The following is a 12122-nucleotide window of genomic DNA, read 5'->3' on the forward strand; positions in this document are numbered from 1 at the left end:
AATTTTATTAAGACTCAACCTGGCCTGGGTGAGAAGTAAATGAGACGATGTCTAAAAAGCGGCACAATATTTTCTGATCCTCCTTTGAGAGACAATTACTATTCTCCATTTTGCAGACTGGTAAACTGAGGCTCAGAGAAGTGAAGTCACTGCTCCAAGGTTATCAGGTAGGAAGTGACAGAGGTGGGACCTGAGGCTTAGTGAGTATACAGACACTGCAGTGGTCACTCTGGGTTGGAGCCCAATTCTGTGAGTCACCAAAACCTATCTTCTTCACAGCTATAAGACCAGAATTTTCCACAGGTATCCTGGCTGCTAAGAAGGCAGCTCCCATCACAGACTCCACCGTTGTGACCCCAGCCTCAGCCTAGCCTTCCCACTGGCTGTCTCTGGCCTACCTGAAATCATCTTAAAAAAAAAAAAAAGACCATTTACTCTAAAGCCAGGCAGCTGAGAGCATGGACTGACTGCTCAGGTCACATCTGGTTCAGATTCCAGCTCTCACTTTCTGCTTAATCACCCTGGACTAGTTCTTGCACTTCTCTGGGCCTCAGTTTCCTAGTCTGCCAAATGGGGACTAACAGCACCCAGCCCAGATGGCTGCTTGAAGGATTCAATGAGATCACGGAGGCAGAGCTTAGAAGACAGCCCGTGGAGTAGAAAGCACCCAATGGAGAGCAGCTCATGCCCCCTGGACGCTCACTGCACCCCAGGCCTGGCTCCTGCGGGCTCACCAATCCTCGGCTGGCCCTGGTCAGTGGGTTTTCTTGGCCACATCACGTGGTATGCGGGACTTAGTTCCCTGACCAGGGATCGAACCCACGCCCCCTGTAGTGGAAGCATGGAGTCTGAACCACTGGACCGCCAGGGAAGTCCCGAGGTCAGTGTTATCACAGCCCCACTTCCCAAACAGGGGCAGAGAGCCGTCTACCCAAGGCCATGCATGCAGTTTAGTGCTCCGGACCCCGAGCTCTTACCCACAACACTCTACCATCTTTACTGCACCAATTTCGAGCCACAACCAGAGGGCAGAAAAAGGGGGCAGAGAAACTGGGGCTTTGGAAAAATGTGTCTCCTTTCTGCCACAGGAAGGACCCTGAGTTTGAACCCTGCCAGGCTTCTCCGTCCTCCCAAGGCCGGGTAAAGGTGAGCAGAAGTCTTTTTACTCCACTGAGCTGTCTCTGCTCGCCTCCTGCCCAGCCCCTGGTTGAGTGAGAGCAGCTCAGATGTTAGATGACGTCTATCGACCAGTGTTTGGTAGTTGGGGGCAGGGCCTCCCCTCCTTTCTTTTTCATCCCCACTTACCTCAGGGAAGCTGAGGAGCTTTCTATGGTTTGCAGTTGTTTGGGGCTTTTTCTTTCAAATCTTAGTCGTGTGCCCTCTCCAGGAGCTGACTGAAGCTGTGAGCTCAGGATCACGCCTCTTTTCTCCCCACCGCGTGTTCGAACTTGGCACTCAGGGTTCCCGCTTGACACTGGTCACCTCTTGGCCGGAGCACCCTGTCGAGACCGCAGCCCCCGCCCCCCCCCGGCCTAGGCCCCCAGGGCCTGACCCTGCCTTCTTGTTCTCTGGGATGATGCCTTTCCTTCCCCCACCCCCACACACCCCGGTGACCACTCACCTTTCAGCTTGATGCTGCCCGCCGCCCTCAACCCCCAAACTGGGATGTTCTTGTGACGCAATGGACCTGCCTCAGGCCTTCTCAGGCCTCATCTTGCAGTCATTCGTGTGACTGATAGAGGCCCCCACTAAGGCGGGCTCAGTCTCTCTCGCACACGCATGCAGGTCCCAAGATGTCCAATGGCGAGCACTCAGAGCTGACGGGCTGCGCTGCCAGGATAGAATCCTGCCCTCAACCACCCGGCAGTCTGGTTGGGCTCTGAACTGTGGCTGTGCAGTGCTGAGGCCAAGTCTCCTGAGCGAGCACGGAGGACAGGCTCTTCCGGGGAAGGGCTCCAGGCCCTTGCAGGCAGCAGGCCCATTAACCAAGACAAGAGTAGAAGAGCAGAGTCAGGTAGTCACTGTATTTTATTGGAAAACATTGATATATATTTTTCTTCACAGCTTGAACTGAACACAATATTGCCCGGTTTAAAAAAAACAAACCAAAACACTCCGAAAACATCCACAGCCTAACGCTTACCTGCCCTAACCCTCAGCTCTCGGCTAGGTCTCCCACTATGCCCCATCCCTCCCCTTCCGTCGCCCGGAGGTTGGGTGCCTGAGGGTGGGGATGAGAAGAGATTCTCAAAGCTGGGCAGGTCCCAGGAAAAGCCATTTGATCAACCTGGGGCTGGGGAGGGAGTGGAGGGCAGATGAAATGAACAGGGAAAAAAACAAAAAAAAATCCGGATGACCAAACTGCCCACATTGACTGAATTGTCCCAGAGGCGAAAATCAGAAGCAAGGTCACGGCTCATGCTCTCGGCCGGGGAGTGTGAGGGCAGGCAGGTGGGCGAGGGCAGAGGCGGGCACAGAGACAGCACAAAGGTCGGGGAGCCAGCCAAGTCACCACAGGGGAGCGGGAGGGGCCGGCGGAGGAAGCAGAGCTGCCCGCGGCCACTGGTCCTCCAGGGCAGCTGGCCGACGGGACTGTTTTATTGCAGGCATGTTCTCTTCAGAGTGTGGTGGGGCACATCTTCCCTCTCTCCACCCCTCAGCTAGCCCAGCACGGTGTTGGACAAAATTAAAGCTTTAAGGGGCATGAAGAAAAAGAAAGGATAACCAGCATATTACAAAGCGGCCATCCCCACGTCCATTCCGACGAGGGGACCTCGATGCGGGGGGGCAGGGGCGTCACGAGGGAGCGGCATGGGATGTTAGCACCAGGTGTTTACAGGACAGCTTGAGATCGCGTCAGGAGCACGGGCTGGACAACGTGCAGGAGGGTCCGGGGAGCAGCCCCGCTCAGCCCCACCTCAGGAAGCCGATCAGATGGGTTCAGAAGAGCAGCCAATGGCATCTGAGCCTCGTCCACTCTCTCCGGCCCCTTCTCTGAGCCGGCCTCCTCAAGTGGGAAAGAATGCCGGCTTCCAAGCCTCCCTCGCCCCTTGACCCCCTCCTGGGCCACATCCAGTCAACACCACAACTCTGGAACCCCCCCGCCGCCCCGCCCCGTCCTCAGTCCTTCTGCAATGCCTCTCTCGGCACCCCTGCCCCAACAGGCTGCTGGAATCGGCACAGGGAATCACAGGGCTGGTCGCATGCAACAGCGAAAGGCATGCTCTCCTGCCCGGCCCTCGGAGGGCCTCGGCCCCTCCCCAGCAGGTCCCGGGACAGGGCTGGCAGCCACCCGGCACCCAAAATATAAGAGGACATATGAAAAGAAACAAACCAAGACGGACGAGAGCCACCCGGGCTGGAGAAGGAGGGCAGGGCCCCCCCGACAAGGGGACTAGGGGGCTCATCTTATGAATGCATCAGGCCTTGGAAGATGTGAATGGAAGGGGGAAGGGCAAAAGGAAGAGGTGGCAGGGGCATGGAAGGAGACTTGGGAGGAAGAGAAAGAGCAATCATGCAGCTTGGGACAAATCTTTTGTTGCTTTATCAGATTCTCAGTCAATCAACTGGTGTTTGCTAGAACCGGGATACGCAGGGGAGTGTTGAAGATGCGCGCGCGGGAAGAGAGATCAAGAGAACGGGCATCACCAGCTGCCCGGGGGCCTTCACTTTGCAGTCATCATCTGTACAAACTCTGTGGAGGGAAGCAGACAGGGAGGAGGTCAGCCAGCGAGCAGGGCTCAGCCCCAAGCCGCACCCGCACCCCACCCCGACCTGGGGGCTTGTTCCAGAAGCTCCTGCTGGCCCAGAGACAGGGGCCGGGTAGGCTCACCTTCGTAATTGACCTGGCCGTCTCCGTCGATGTCAGCCTCTCTGATCATCTCATCCACTTCCTCATCGGTCAGCTTCTCACCCAGGTTCGTCATGACGTGGCGCAGCTCTGCGGCGCTGATGTAGCCATTGCCATCCTGGGTGTCGGGGGACAGACAAAAGCTTTGAGCTCGAGGCATTCGCCCGGCTCTTCCCTGGGGGCCACAGTGCAGGAACTGTCAAGTCACCCACACTCAGCAGGGGCAGGGGGGCTTCCTGAGGTGGCAGAGCAAGTCGGCAGCGGGGATGGCACTGGGGCCTGGGCCTCCTGGAAGTTCTGACTCCCGTTACACAGGGCATCCTGGGACGCCACCTGTTCTGCTCTCTGCCGGAGTCCCAGAGCCACTCTGGGAAAGGCCTGCTCACCTTGTCAAAGACACGGAAGGCCTCTCGGATCTCCTCCTCGCTGTCTGTATCCTTCATCTTTCTGGCCATCATGGTCAGGAACTCCGGGAAGTCAATGGTCCCGTTCCCTGCAAGGTGGGGAAGGGAGCAGGGATGCTCTGGGCCTGGGCCCTGGGAGACGAGCCCGGAGCCCTGGCAGAGGATAGACACCGGCTCATCCATCAGTGGAGGAAGGTTCCCCGTGGTCGTGAGGGTGACCGGGAGTGGGGCTGCCCACCCGCTCCATGGGGCTCACCATCTGCGTCCACCTCATTGATCATGTCCTGCAGCTCGGCTTCAGTGGGGTTCTGTCCCAGGGATCTCATCACTGTCCCCAACTCCTTGGTGGTGATGGTACCATCTCCATCCTTGTCAAAGAGGGAGAAGGCCTCCTTGAATTCTGGGAGAAGAAAGACAGTGAGTCAGAGGCTGAGGACACAGGGAAGTCCTGACCTTGGGAGACAGGCCGAAAGAGTCAGGCCCACCTAAAGAAACCAGAACAAGACTTCAACTCCAGCCCAAGCCTCTCGCCTCTGTACTCAGGGCCGGACCCTTCCTTCTTTCAGTCGGCACTTACTGAGCACCTGGCCTGTGCCAGGCAAAGCTGCCTGTCTGTCACCCTAGCTCAGTGGGGACAGAGGGGAAAATGGGTGACAGTGGCCTTAGACCTTCCTACATTTCTTCTTGGTCCCTGGCTTCAGCCTCTCCCTCAAATGATGAAACGGACCAACGTCATGGAGGGGATGAGAGCCGTGGGAAGTCTCTATCTGAAGTATGCCAGCCAAGGTCAACTGGCTGGGAAAGGAAGGGAAGGAGAGGTGCAGGACGCCTCTGGGCGGCACGGCATCCCTCCTGACTGGTACCGCCAGCCCAGTTCCCTGGTTTCCAGAGGAGCCGAGCGCTGTGTATGGTGGAGTCTGGGGGTGGCCGGCAGCAGAGCACGGCTGACGGACGATGCGTGGGGTAGGTGGGGGGACGGAAGGAGAGGGGATGGCTGCCAAGCCAGGAGGATGAGGCGCTAGTGGCACTGAGTGGGAAGGCCACAGCTGGGGACGCATCAGGAGCGGGAGAGAAGCGCGTGGCTCCTGCCCTCCCACTGGGCCCATTTCGGCACCTGGTTCTCCCCACCCCCAAACCCTCAGAGAACAGATGCCTGGCAGCCTATTCCCACAGGGCGTGGGCTGGGGTGAGGTGGTGGACAGTTTGCTAATGGGTACGGTGGGGGGTGGGGGTGGTGGGGACGGGGGCGTGACGTGGAGCGTGTGTTTGTGTTACCCGAGGGCAGAGCGGGGGTTGAGTGTGGCAGGAGCCACACGTACAGCCGGGAAGCTTTGCCCCCGAGCCCCTGGGCCCTGGAGAAGCATTAAGTGTCTCCCTGGGGATGCTGCCACCGCCCTGTGCTGAGGCCTTGTTGTTCTTTGGGGGAGGGGGTCATGTGGGCACCCTGCGCTCATGATCACTAAACAACAAGGGGGTTCTCTGGCTTTCCTCGGTGGGTCTCCATAGCCACCGGGGGCCAAAGTTTAGAAGCAGAAAGTGTGGGGGGAGGAGGAGGGGTGCGGGGAGGGGAGGAAAGGAGAGAAGGCCAAGTCCATCCCTGTCTCCTCCCACTTCAGAAGCTGGACCTTCAGTACCAGTTACGTGGAGCGTGTTGAACGTGACAGCAAAGCTGGGGTTGGGTAGCTGCTGGGGCCCAGGGGCTACTTTGCTCCAGCCCATGGCTGTGGAGCGTAACTGAGAACTGGCCTCTGTCCTCAGGCAGCGCATCGTCTTGGGGCGGGGGGCAGGGAAACCTGCTCAACACACAGTACTTCCTGCAGCTGTGACTTCCTGGGCTTTAGGGGACAGTGGGGCTACAAAAATGAATTAGACAGGATTCAAGGATTTCTTTTAGCTTACTGGGAAATATGTGATCATTCCGTTGTTCATTCATTTTAGTTATTGAGCGAACAAAAATTTACAGAGCACCTACTATGCTTTAGGCACCAAAGATACAGCAGGGACTGACACAAAGTCCCCAAATAAGGAACTCATCTAGTGACAGGAGATACAGCAGGTAAAGACATCATAAAATAATTTCAGATAGAGAGAAAGGCTGTGAAGGAAACAGAGTGACCTGAAGGAGAGTAAAGGAAAGCTGTCTATTTGAGAGGGGAGTCAGGGAAGTCCCTTCCAAGGCAACATTGGAGCCGAGACCCGAAGGATGAGAAGGAGCTGCCCGTCAGTGCAAACCGCCGGGGGAAGGCACTTCTGGCCCAGGAGGAAGCAAGTGCGAGCGCGTGCAAAGGCGACTGCGGAGGTGGGAGTGCCGAGCCATCTCCTGGGAGGCTCCTCAAGTGGGCCAGGAGCTCTGCAGCCCCACAGTGAGGCAGGGAGCTCACCTTCTGAGCCTAACCGGCAGGGGTCGGGCTCACCCTGCAGCCACTGATTAAAAGACCCCGAGGAGCCATGGCCAGGAGAGGAGCCAGCCCTGCCGTCCGGTGGGTTTCGGGCTCAGGACTGTGAGGTTCGGTGTTACTGGGGCAGTGGCGTGCTCTTACACACAATAGGTTTATCTGTCACACGCTCCTCTGGCCGGAGCAAGATTTGGCTGGGGATGCAGAGGCCTTCCCGCGGCAGCGGGAGGGAGGGAGGGAGGGAGGGAGGGAGGGAGGGAGGCAAGCTCACCTGCGATCTGCTCCTCAGTCAGCTGGTCAGCCTGGAAAAGCAGGAAGGAGAAAGTTAGTCACAGGCTGGTACATCTTCCTTGCTCAGCCCGGCCCCCTCTGGTGAGGCTGGTTCCACACGGCACCCACATACCTGGGCAAGGGAGGTCATGCCAGAGCCAGGGTCTGGGATAAAGTCTGGTGGTCCAGGAAGCTGGGGACTAAGGTGGGCTGGAAACCCAGAGCAGCCTGACGCAGGGCCTGATTACACCGCCCAGACTGCGAGGTCTCCAATCCAGCCCAGTGCTCTGGAGCCACGGTGGGCGGGAGGAAGTGCTGCCCCAGACCCGACCCAGCTGCACCAGCACAGCACGGGAGCCCCAGAGGCTGAGTGAAGGGAGCAGTTGCCCTAGAGGCCTAATCAAGCAGCTCTAGAAGGCTCCAGACCAAAACAGGCCAGCCCTTGGGTAGGGCAGAGGGAAGGCGTCTGGGGGCTCTTCGCTAGTTTCTGTGTCACAGATTTGGAGGCACTAGGTCCGAGCACAGTGGACCCAGCTGTCAACAATTCTCCTAACTGGTGGCTCTGAGGCGCTCCGAGTGCCTAACAGAATCCTGCTCAGGCAGGGGGCAGCCCCCCACTCTCTTGTGCACGGGGCACCATTCTGCTGTTTCTTTTGGGCAGGAAGGGTGGGTGTCAGGGAGGGGACTGCAGCAGGCAGTGGTGGCAGAGGCTGGAGGACTAAAGTCAGCTTCCCCCGCTGCACTGCAGTTTTGAACCCTCTCCGGCCCTGGCCGCTCCGTTTGGTCGTTAGGACGGTGGCAGGCAGCCCTTACTGCATGCGGGGCAGAGGAGACGCAAAGGCTAGCTTGTCCCACACTGGTGTGCTGGGAACTAGCCAGGCATAGGGATCCTCCGGGGGAGCAGCCATGAGGGGAACAAAATCCCAACATTTAGCATCAAAAAAGGAATTTTCCTTGGTTTTTGTGAATGCTGCCAAAAAGGCACCGCTCTCCCCAGACCACCATCCCCTTCCTTTATTTCCTTTCACAATTAGCGGAAAGGGGCTTCTAGCGTTGACTCTGAGAGCCCCCCAAACTGATGCATGCCATTGTGTGTATTTGCATTATTCTCTATAAAGTTTCCAAAGCTAGCAACAACCCCCCAACCCTGTCCCAAATATGAAGACCGATCACGTTAGAACAGGTCTCAAATGTCCTTTTTCTTTCTTTCTTTCTTTCTTTCTTTTTTTTTTTTAAATCTAAGGGAAGAGAAACTTAGGCCAAGCCCCAAATAGTCAGAATGGGAGGGGAAATCAAAGTGATGATGACAGAGGGGAGATGGCTAAGGGAGGGGGAAGCAGGAAGGTAGAGAAGGAAAAACACCACACATGCACATTCTGGAAAAGTCCAAAGTCTAAAGGGAAGGTTAGGAGGCCAAATGGAGCCACTTCTGCATCGCTTTCAAAAAAGACCCAGGGCTGCTGGGCTCCTGAACGCCAGCCTGGCAGCCCTAGGCCCACAGCCCCTTGCTCCTCCGCTTCCCCTGGCTTCTACGGGTAAAGAAGCCGGAGCCGATCCCCTAGGTCCTGACACCCGAGGAAGCTGCTGGGGGAAAGTGAGAACAGAGGATGGGCTTCTGGTTACCAAGGCCAGGTGATGCCAGGGGAGGGGAGGGGAGGAGGCAGACGGGAGAGCAGCAGTCTGGGGAGCAGGGCCGCCATCCCCTCTGCTTTCATCCTCTTCCCCTGGCCTGGATGGAAAAAGCTAGTCCAGTCGGGGACCTCCGCGCCCCTACCACACCACCTTCGGGCAGCAGTGGCAGGGGCTGCGGGCAAGGCGGTTGGAACAGGCTGCAGAATGGCCCAGAGTGGCTCTGAAGGCCGGTGTCTGCCGCTCCCCACCGCCAAGCTGCAAGGCGCAGAGAGGCTCGGCCACACTCCTACAGGGTCACTGCAAATAGGCGTGGCTCTGACTGTAGGGCCCATCGCACACTCTCTCCCTCCCTGTTAGGAGACCCTCTGCCCTGCTTGGAGAAGGAAAGGTCCCAGCTCCGAGCTAGAGATCTCAAAGCATGGCTGCTGCCCAGGAAACTGATCACCGCTGGGGAGCCCTTCTCAGGGCTTCTTCCCTTTCCAGAGCTGAAGATTTTCAGCTTTCACCAACAACTGTCTCCAAAATAACCCAGTTGGTCTCCTGCTTCCATGCCCCTCATCTTAGGCTCCAGCAAGGAGCTGGACAAGGAAAAAAAAATAATCCTGGGGTGGGGGAGGGAAGAGGGTATTATTTCTCTGCCTTGCCCCAGCCCCCAGCCAGTGCCAGAGAGCAGTGTTAGATGAGATCAGAAACCAAGGCCAGGGCCCCTCACCCGGGCCAAGGAGGAGCCACAGAGCTCAGGCCAAAGTCCAAGGCCAGTTAGCAGTGACTTGTCCCACCCATCCATACCTTGCCGATTACAAATGGAAAGGGAAACTAGTAGGGCCAAAGCTCGGGTCCTATTTGGGAGGCGGGGGGCCTCCTAGCACCTGCCAGTGATTCGGCGCCCGTTTAGCAAGGTTCTGCTGGGGGAAAATGGGGGAGAGGTGAGAGGAGCCATGAAGCCTGTGTCAGCAAGTATGAGATCTGATACACAGCAGCGGCGGCCTGTTCTCCCCAGCCTTGCCAGGGATGATGGCTGCGCCCGGTCCCAAGGCTAAGCCTGGGGGGTTAGGGGTGTTGTGGGTAGCAGGGACCGGGAAAGAACTAGTCTGCTGGTTTTCTCTCAAAGCCCCAGCTGTGTGAATTAACAGAAGCACTCAGTGAGGGCCCGGAACAGAACAAGCGGCCCTCGGGCTGATGAAGGGGTCCTTCTGGAGGTCTCCTCTAGTCAAGCTCTGCAGTCCCCACCCCGAGGCCACAGGAACAGGCGTCCGATTGTCACCGACGCCACACTGCACTGCACTGTCATTTGGCACAAGTGAGGAGATGCAGAGCGGTGCGTGGAGCTGGAGACCATGAGAAAACCAGCATTCCTGTTTGGAAAGAACAGCTCTCTTGGTCTGAAAGGGACAGTGAGCGGGTGAGGTTCAAGGCTGAAAAAGCTGGCTCGTTTGATGCAGCCCAAACTTTCATCTCCCACCCCCATTTCCTACAGCGTCAGTGCGCCATTGGGGCCCGAACAACTCCGCCCACCTGCTCCCACTGCCCTGCCTTCTGCCCAGCTTCATTCTTTCTGGGAAGGGGACCCGAGAGCCACTCCCTCCGGCCTCTGCAGCCCACCCCCCATCCAGACTGAACAGTCTTTGTCCCAGCTTGCCCTGGAAACTTCCAGGGAGCTACCCACATCCACCTCCAACCCGAGGCCCACCTCACCGCCATTCATTTTCTCCAACACGTCCCCAGATCTCCTTCCACCCCACCTCCCACACCACCCGAGCCAAAGTCCTCTCCCACCCCTCACCTCGGAAAGCCACCTCCTCATGGACCCAAACGCAACACTCCGCACTTCCAAACCCAACCTCCCTTCCTAGTTCAATAGCCTTAACCCACCAGTAACCGCAGAACCTTCTCTGGCTGCCCCCCACATCAACCACGAGGCCCCCTGTCCCCCCAGCACTGGCAAGCTCGCCATCCCCTTTTGACCACTTCCCCGACCCCAATCCTCTTCAGTCCCTGCAGGTTTCCAGAGCATCTCCTAACCTCGGCTGCCACCCACCCCAGGCTCTTCTTCCCCAAGCTTGCATCTCACCCTCCTCCTCCTTCCTCTGCACTGTCGGTCTTTGGAGAACCTCCTTCTCTCCCCTCAAGGGTCTGATCTGTAGAAGGGCCCCCCCCGCCGCTCCAGGAGCACTCCCCCCATCCAGGCCCAGCTACCCACGGCCCCCTCTCGGGGAGCTCCCCAGCAGCCCGGCTTCCCTCCGAGCCCCCTTCCCTGCATCCTCTCAGGACCCAAAGCCTTTATCAGGGCACAAATCACCCCCTTCCTTAGCCAATGTTTCTTACCTCGCCCCCCGGGAATCCAAACACCTCACCTTAGCGACCAAACGCCCCATCCTGGGTCCAAGAGCCCTTACCCTCTGAAGGTCCAGATGCTCCATCCTGGGTTCAAATACCCCCTTGGAGGGCTCAGGTGCCCCTTCTGGGGACCAGAGAACCCATCTGGTGCTAAAAGTCGCTTTTGGAAGCCCCAACCCCCTTTTCGGATCCAAACGTCCCGCTCTGGGTTCGAATGCCCTCGATAGTGGGGCACAGAGGGGTCCAGAGGCGCTCTCCGGAGCCCAAACACCCCCCATTCTGGGTCCACTCGCGCTCTCGGGGGTCCTGCCCCGCCGCGCCCACCTCAGAGCTCCCAGCCTCGGCGGCCCTTCAGCCTCACTCACCATGGCGAGGCCCGGGGTGTCCGGAGCACGGGGATCAAGGTTCCTCCGGCGGCGGCAGCAGCTGCAGCAGCTTGAGCTCCGCCGCGCGTCCGCGCCTCCACACTCACTGCCCGCAGCGCGCGCCGCCGCCGCCGCCGCCGCCGCCGCCGCCGCCCGCCCCAACGGTCCCTCAACGGCCGCCGCGCGCGCCCCGCCCCGCCCGGTCCGCGCGCCGCCGCACTGCGGCTCCCACGGATCCCTCCGCGCCTCTCTCCGCACTGCCGGGCCCGCGGATCTCTCGCTCCCACCCCGCTCGGGGCTGGGTTTGTGGCCGGCCGCGCGCGCGCGCACCCGCCGGGGGACTACTTTCCGTCGCCGCGCGCCCCGCCCCCTGTGCCCACTCTACTTTTCTCCTCGGCGGAGGGGCACTGCTCGGCGGCGCGTGACGCGTTCCTGTGTGAGCCGCGCCGCTATTGGGCCTGGGCGACGGCGGAAATGAGAGCGCGGTGCCGATTGGTCCGGCCTTCCCTGCAATGCGTCAAACTGGGGCGAGCCACTGCGTGGTGGTGGTGGGCAGCCCTAAATGTGTGTCTGCGTGGAGCTGTGAGGCGTAATGAGGCGAAGGGGAAAATTGTGTGACTGTTAGAGAAGCAAATACATCATCTTCTTGGTCAGGGAGTGGTAAAGGGGTGGCGGAAGATGCAGAAGCACTTTCTCGGCTCTCCCCTCTAACAGATGGAAGATGGTGCAATCCAATATGCTGGCCTGGAAGCCCCGCCCCCAACTGCGCCCTATGATGTGGCGGGGTCTTCAAGGTTCCTCTTTTACCCTAAAGGTGCTGTCCGTTGGGACAGGTGTGTGCACCCTGTGACACCCTCCACAGGTGTCC

General features: G+C 58.8%; 1 protein-coding gene across 1 annotated transcript; it reads right to left on the bottom strand.

Annotated features, from left to right (window-relative positions):
- Nucleotides 1–2010: 2010 nt before the first annotated feature.
- On the bottom strand, nucleotides 2011–11418 carry CALM3 (calmodulin 3). The gene is made up of 6 exons (XM_067720968.1): nucleotides 11255–11418; nucleotides 6922–6952; nucleotides 4511–4654; nucleotides 4237–4343; nucleotides 3833–3968; nucleotides 2011–3694 (listed from the first exon to the last, which is right to left on the bottom strand). The coding sequence occupies exons 1-6, from the start codon at nucleotides 11255–11257 to the stop codon at nucleotides 3666–3668; spliced, it is 450 nt and encodes a 149-aa protein (XP_067577069.1). The 5' UTR covers nucleotides 11258–11418; the 3' UTR covers nucleotides 2011–3665.
- Nucleotides 11419–12122: the final 704 nt, after the last annotated feature.

This window comes from Pseudorca crassidens, chromosome 20 (assembly GCF_039906515.1).
Source record: "Pseudorca crassidens isolate mPseCra1 chromosome 20, mPseCra1.hap1, whole genome shotgun sequence".
Classification (NCBI taxonomy): domain Eukaryota; kingdom Metazoa; phylum Chordata; class Mammalia; order Artiodactyla; family Delphinidae; genus Pseudorca; species Pseudorca crassidens.

Coding starts and splice junctions, on each gene's coding strand:
- CALM3 (XM_067720968.1), bottom strand. Junction 3,969..4,236: donor CCTTCCGTGTCTTTGACAAG/GTGAGCAGGCCT, acceptor CCCGACACCCAG/GATGGCAATGGCTACATCAG. Junction 3,695..3,832: donor CGGCCAGGTCAATTACGAAG/GTGAGCCTACCC, acceptor TTCCCTCCACAG/AGTTTGTACAGATGATGACT.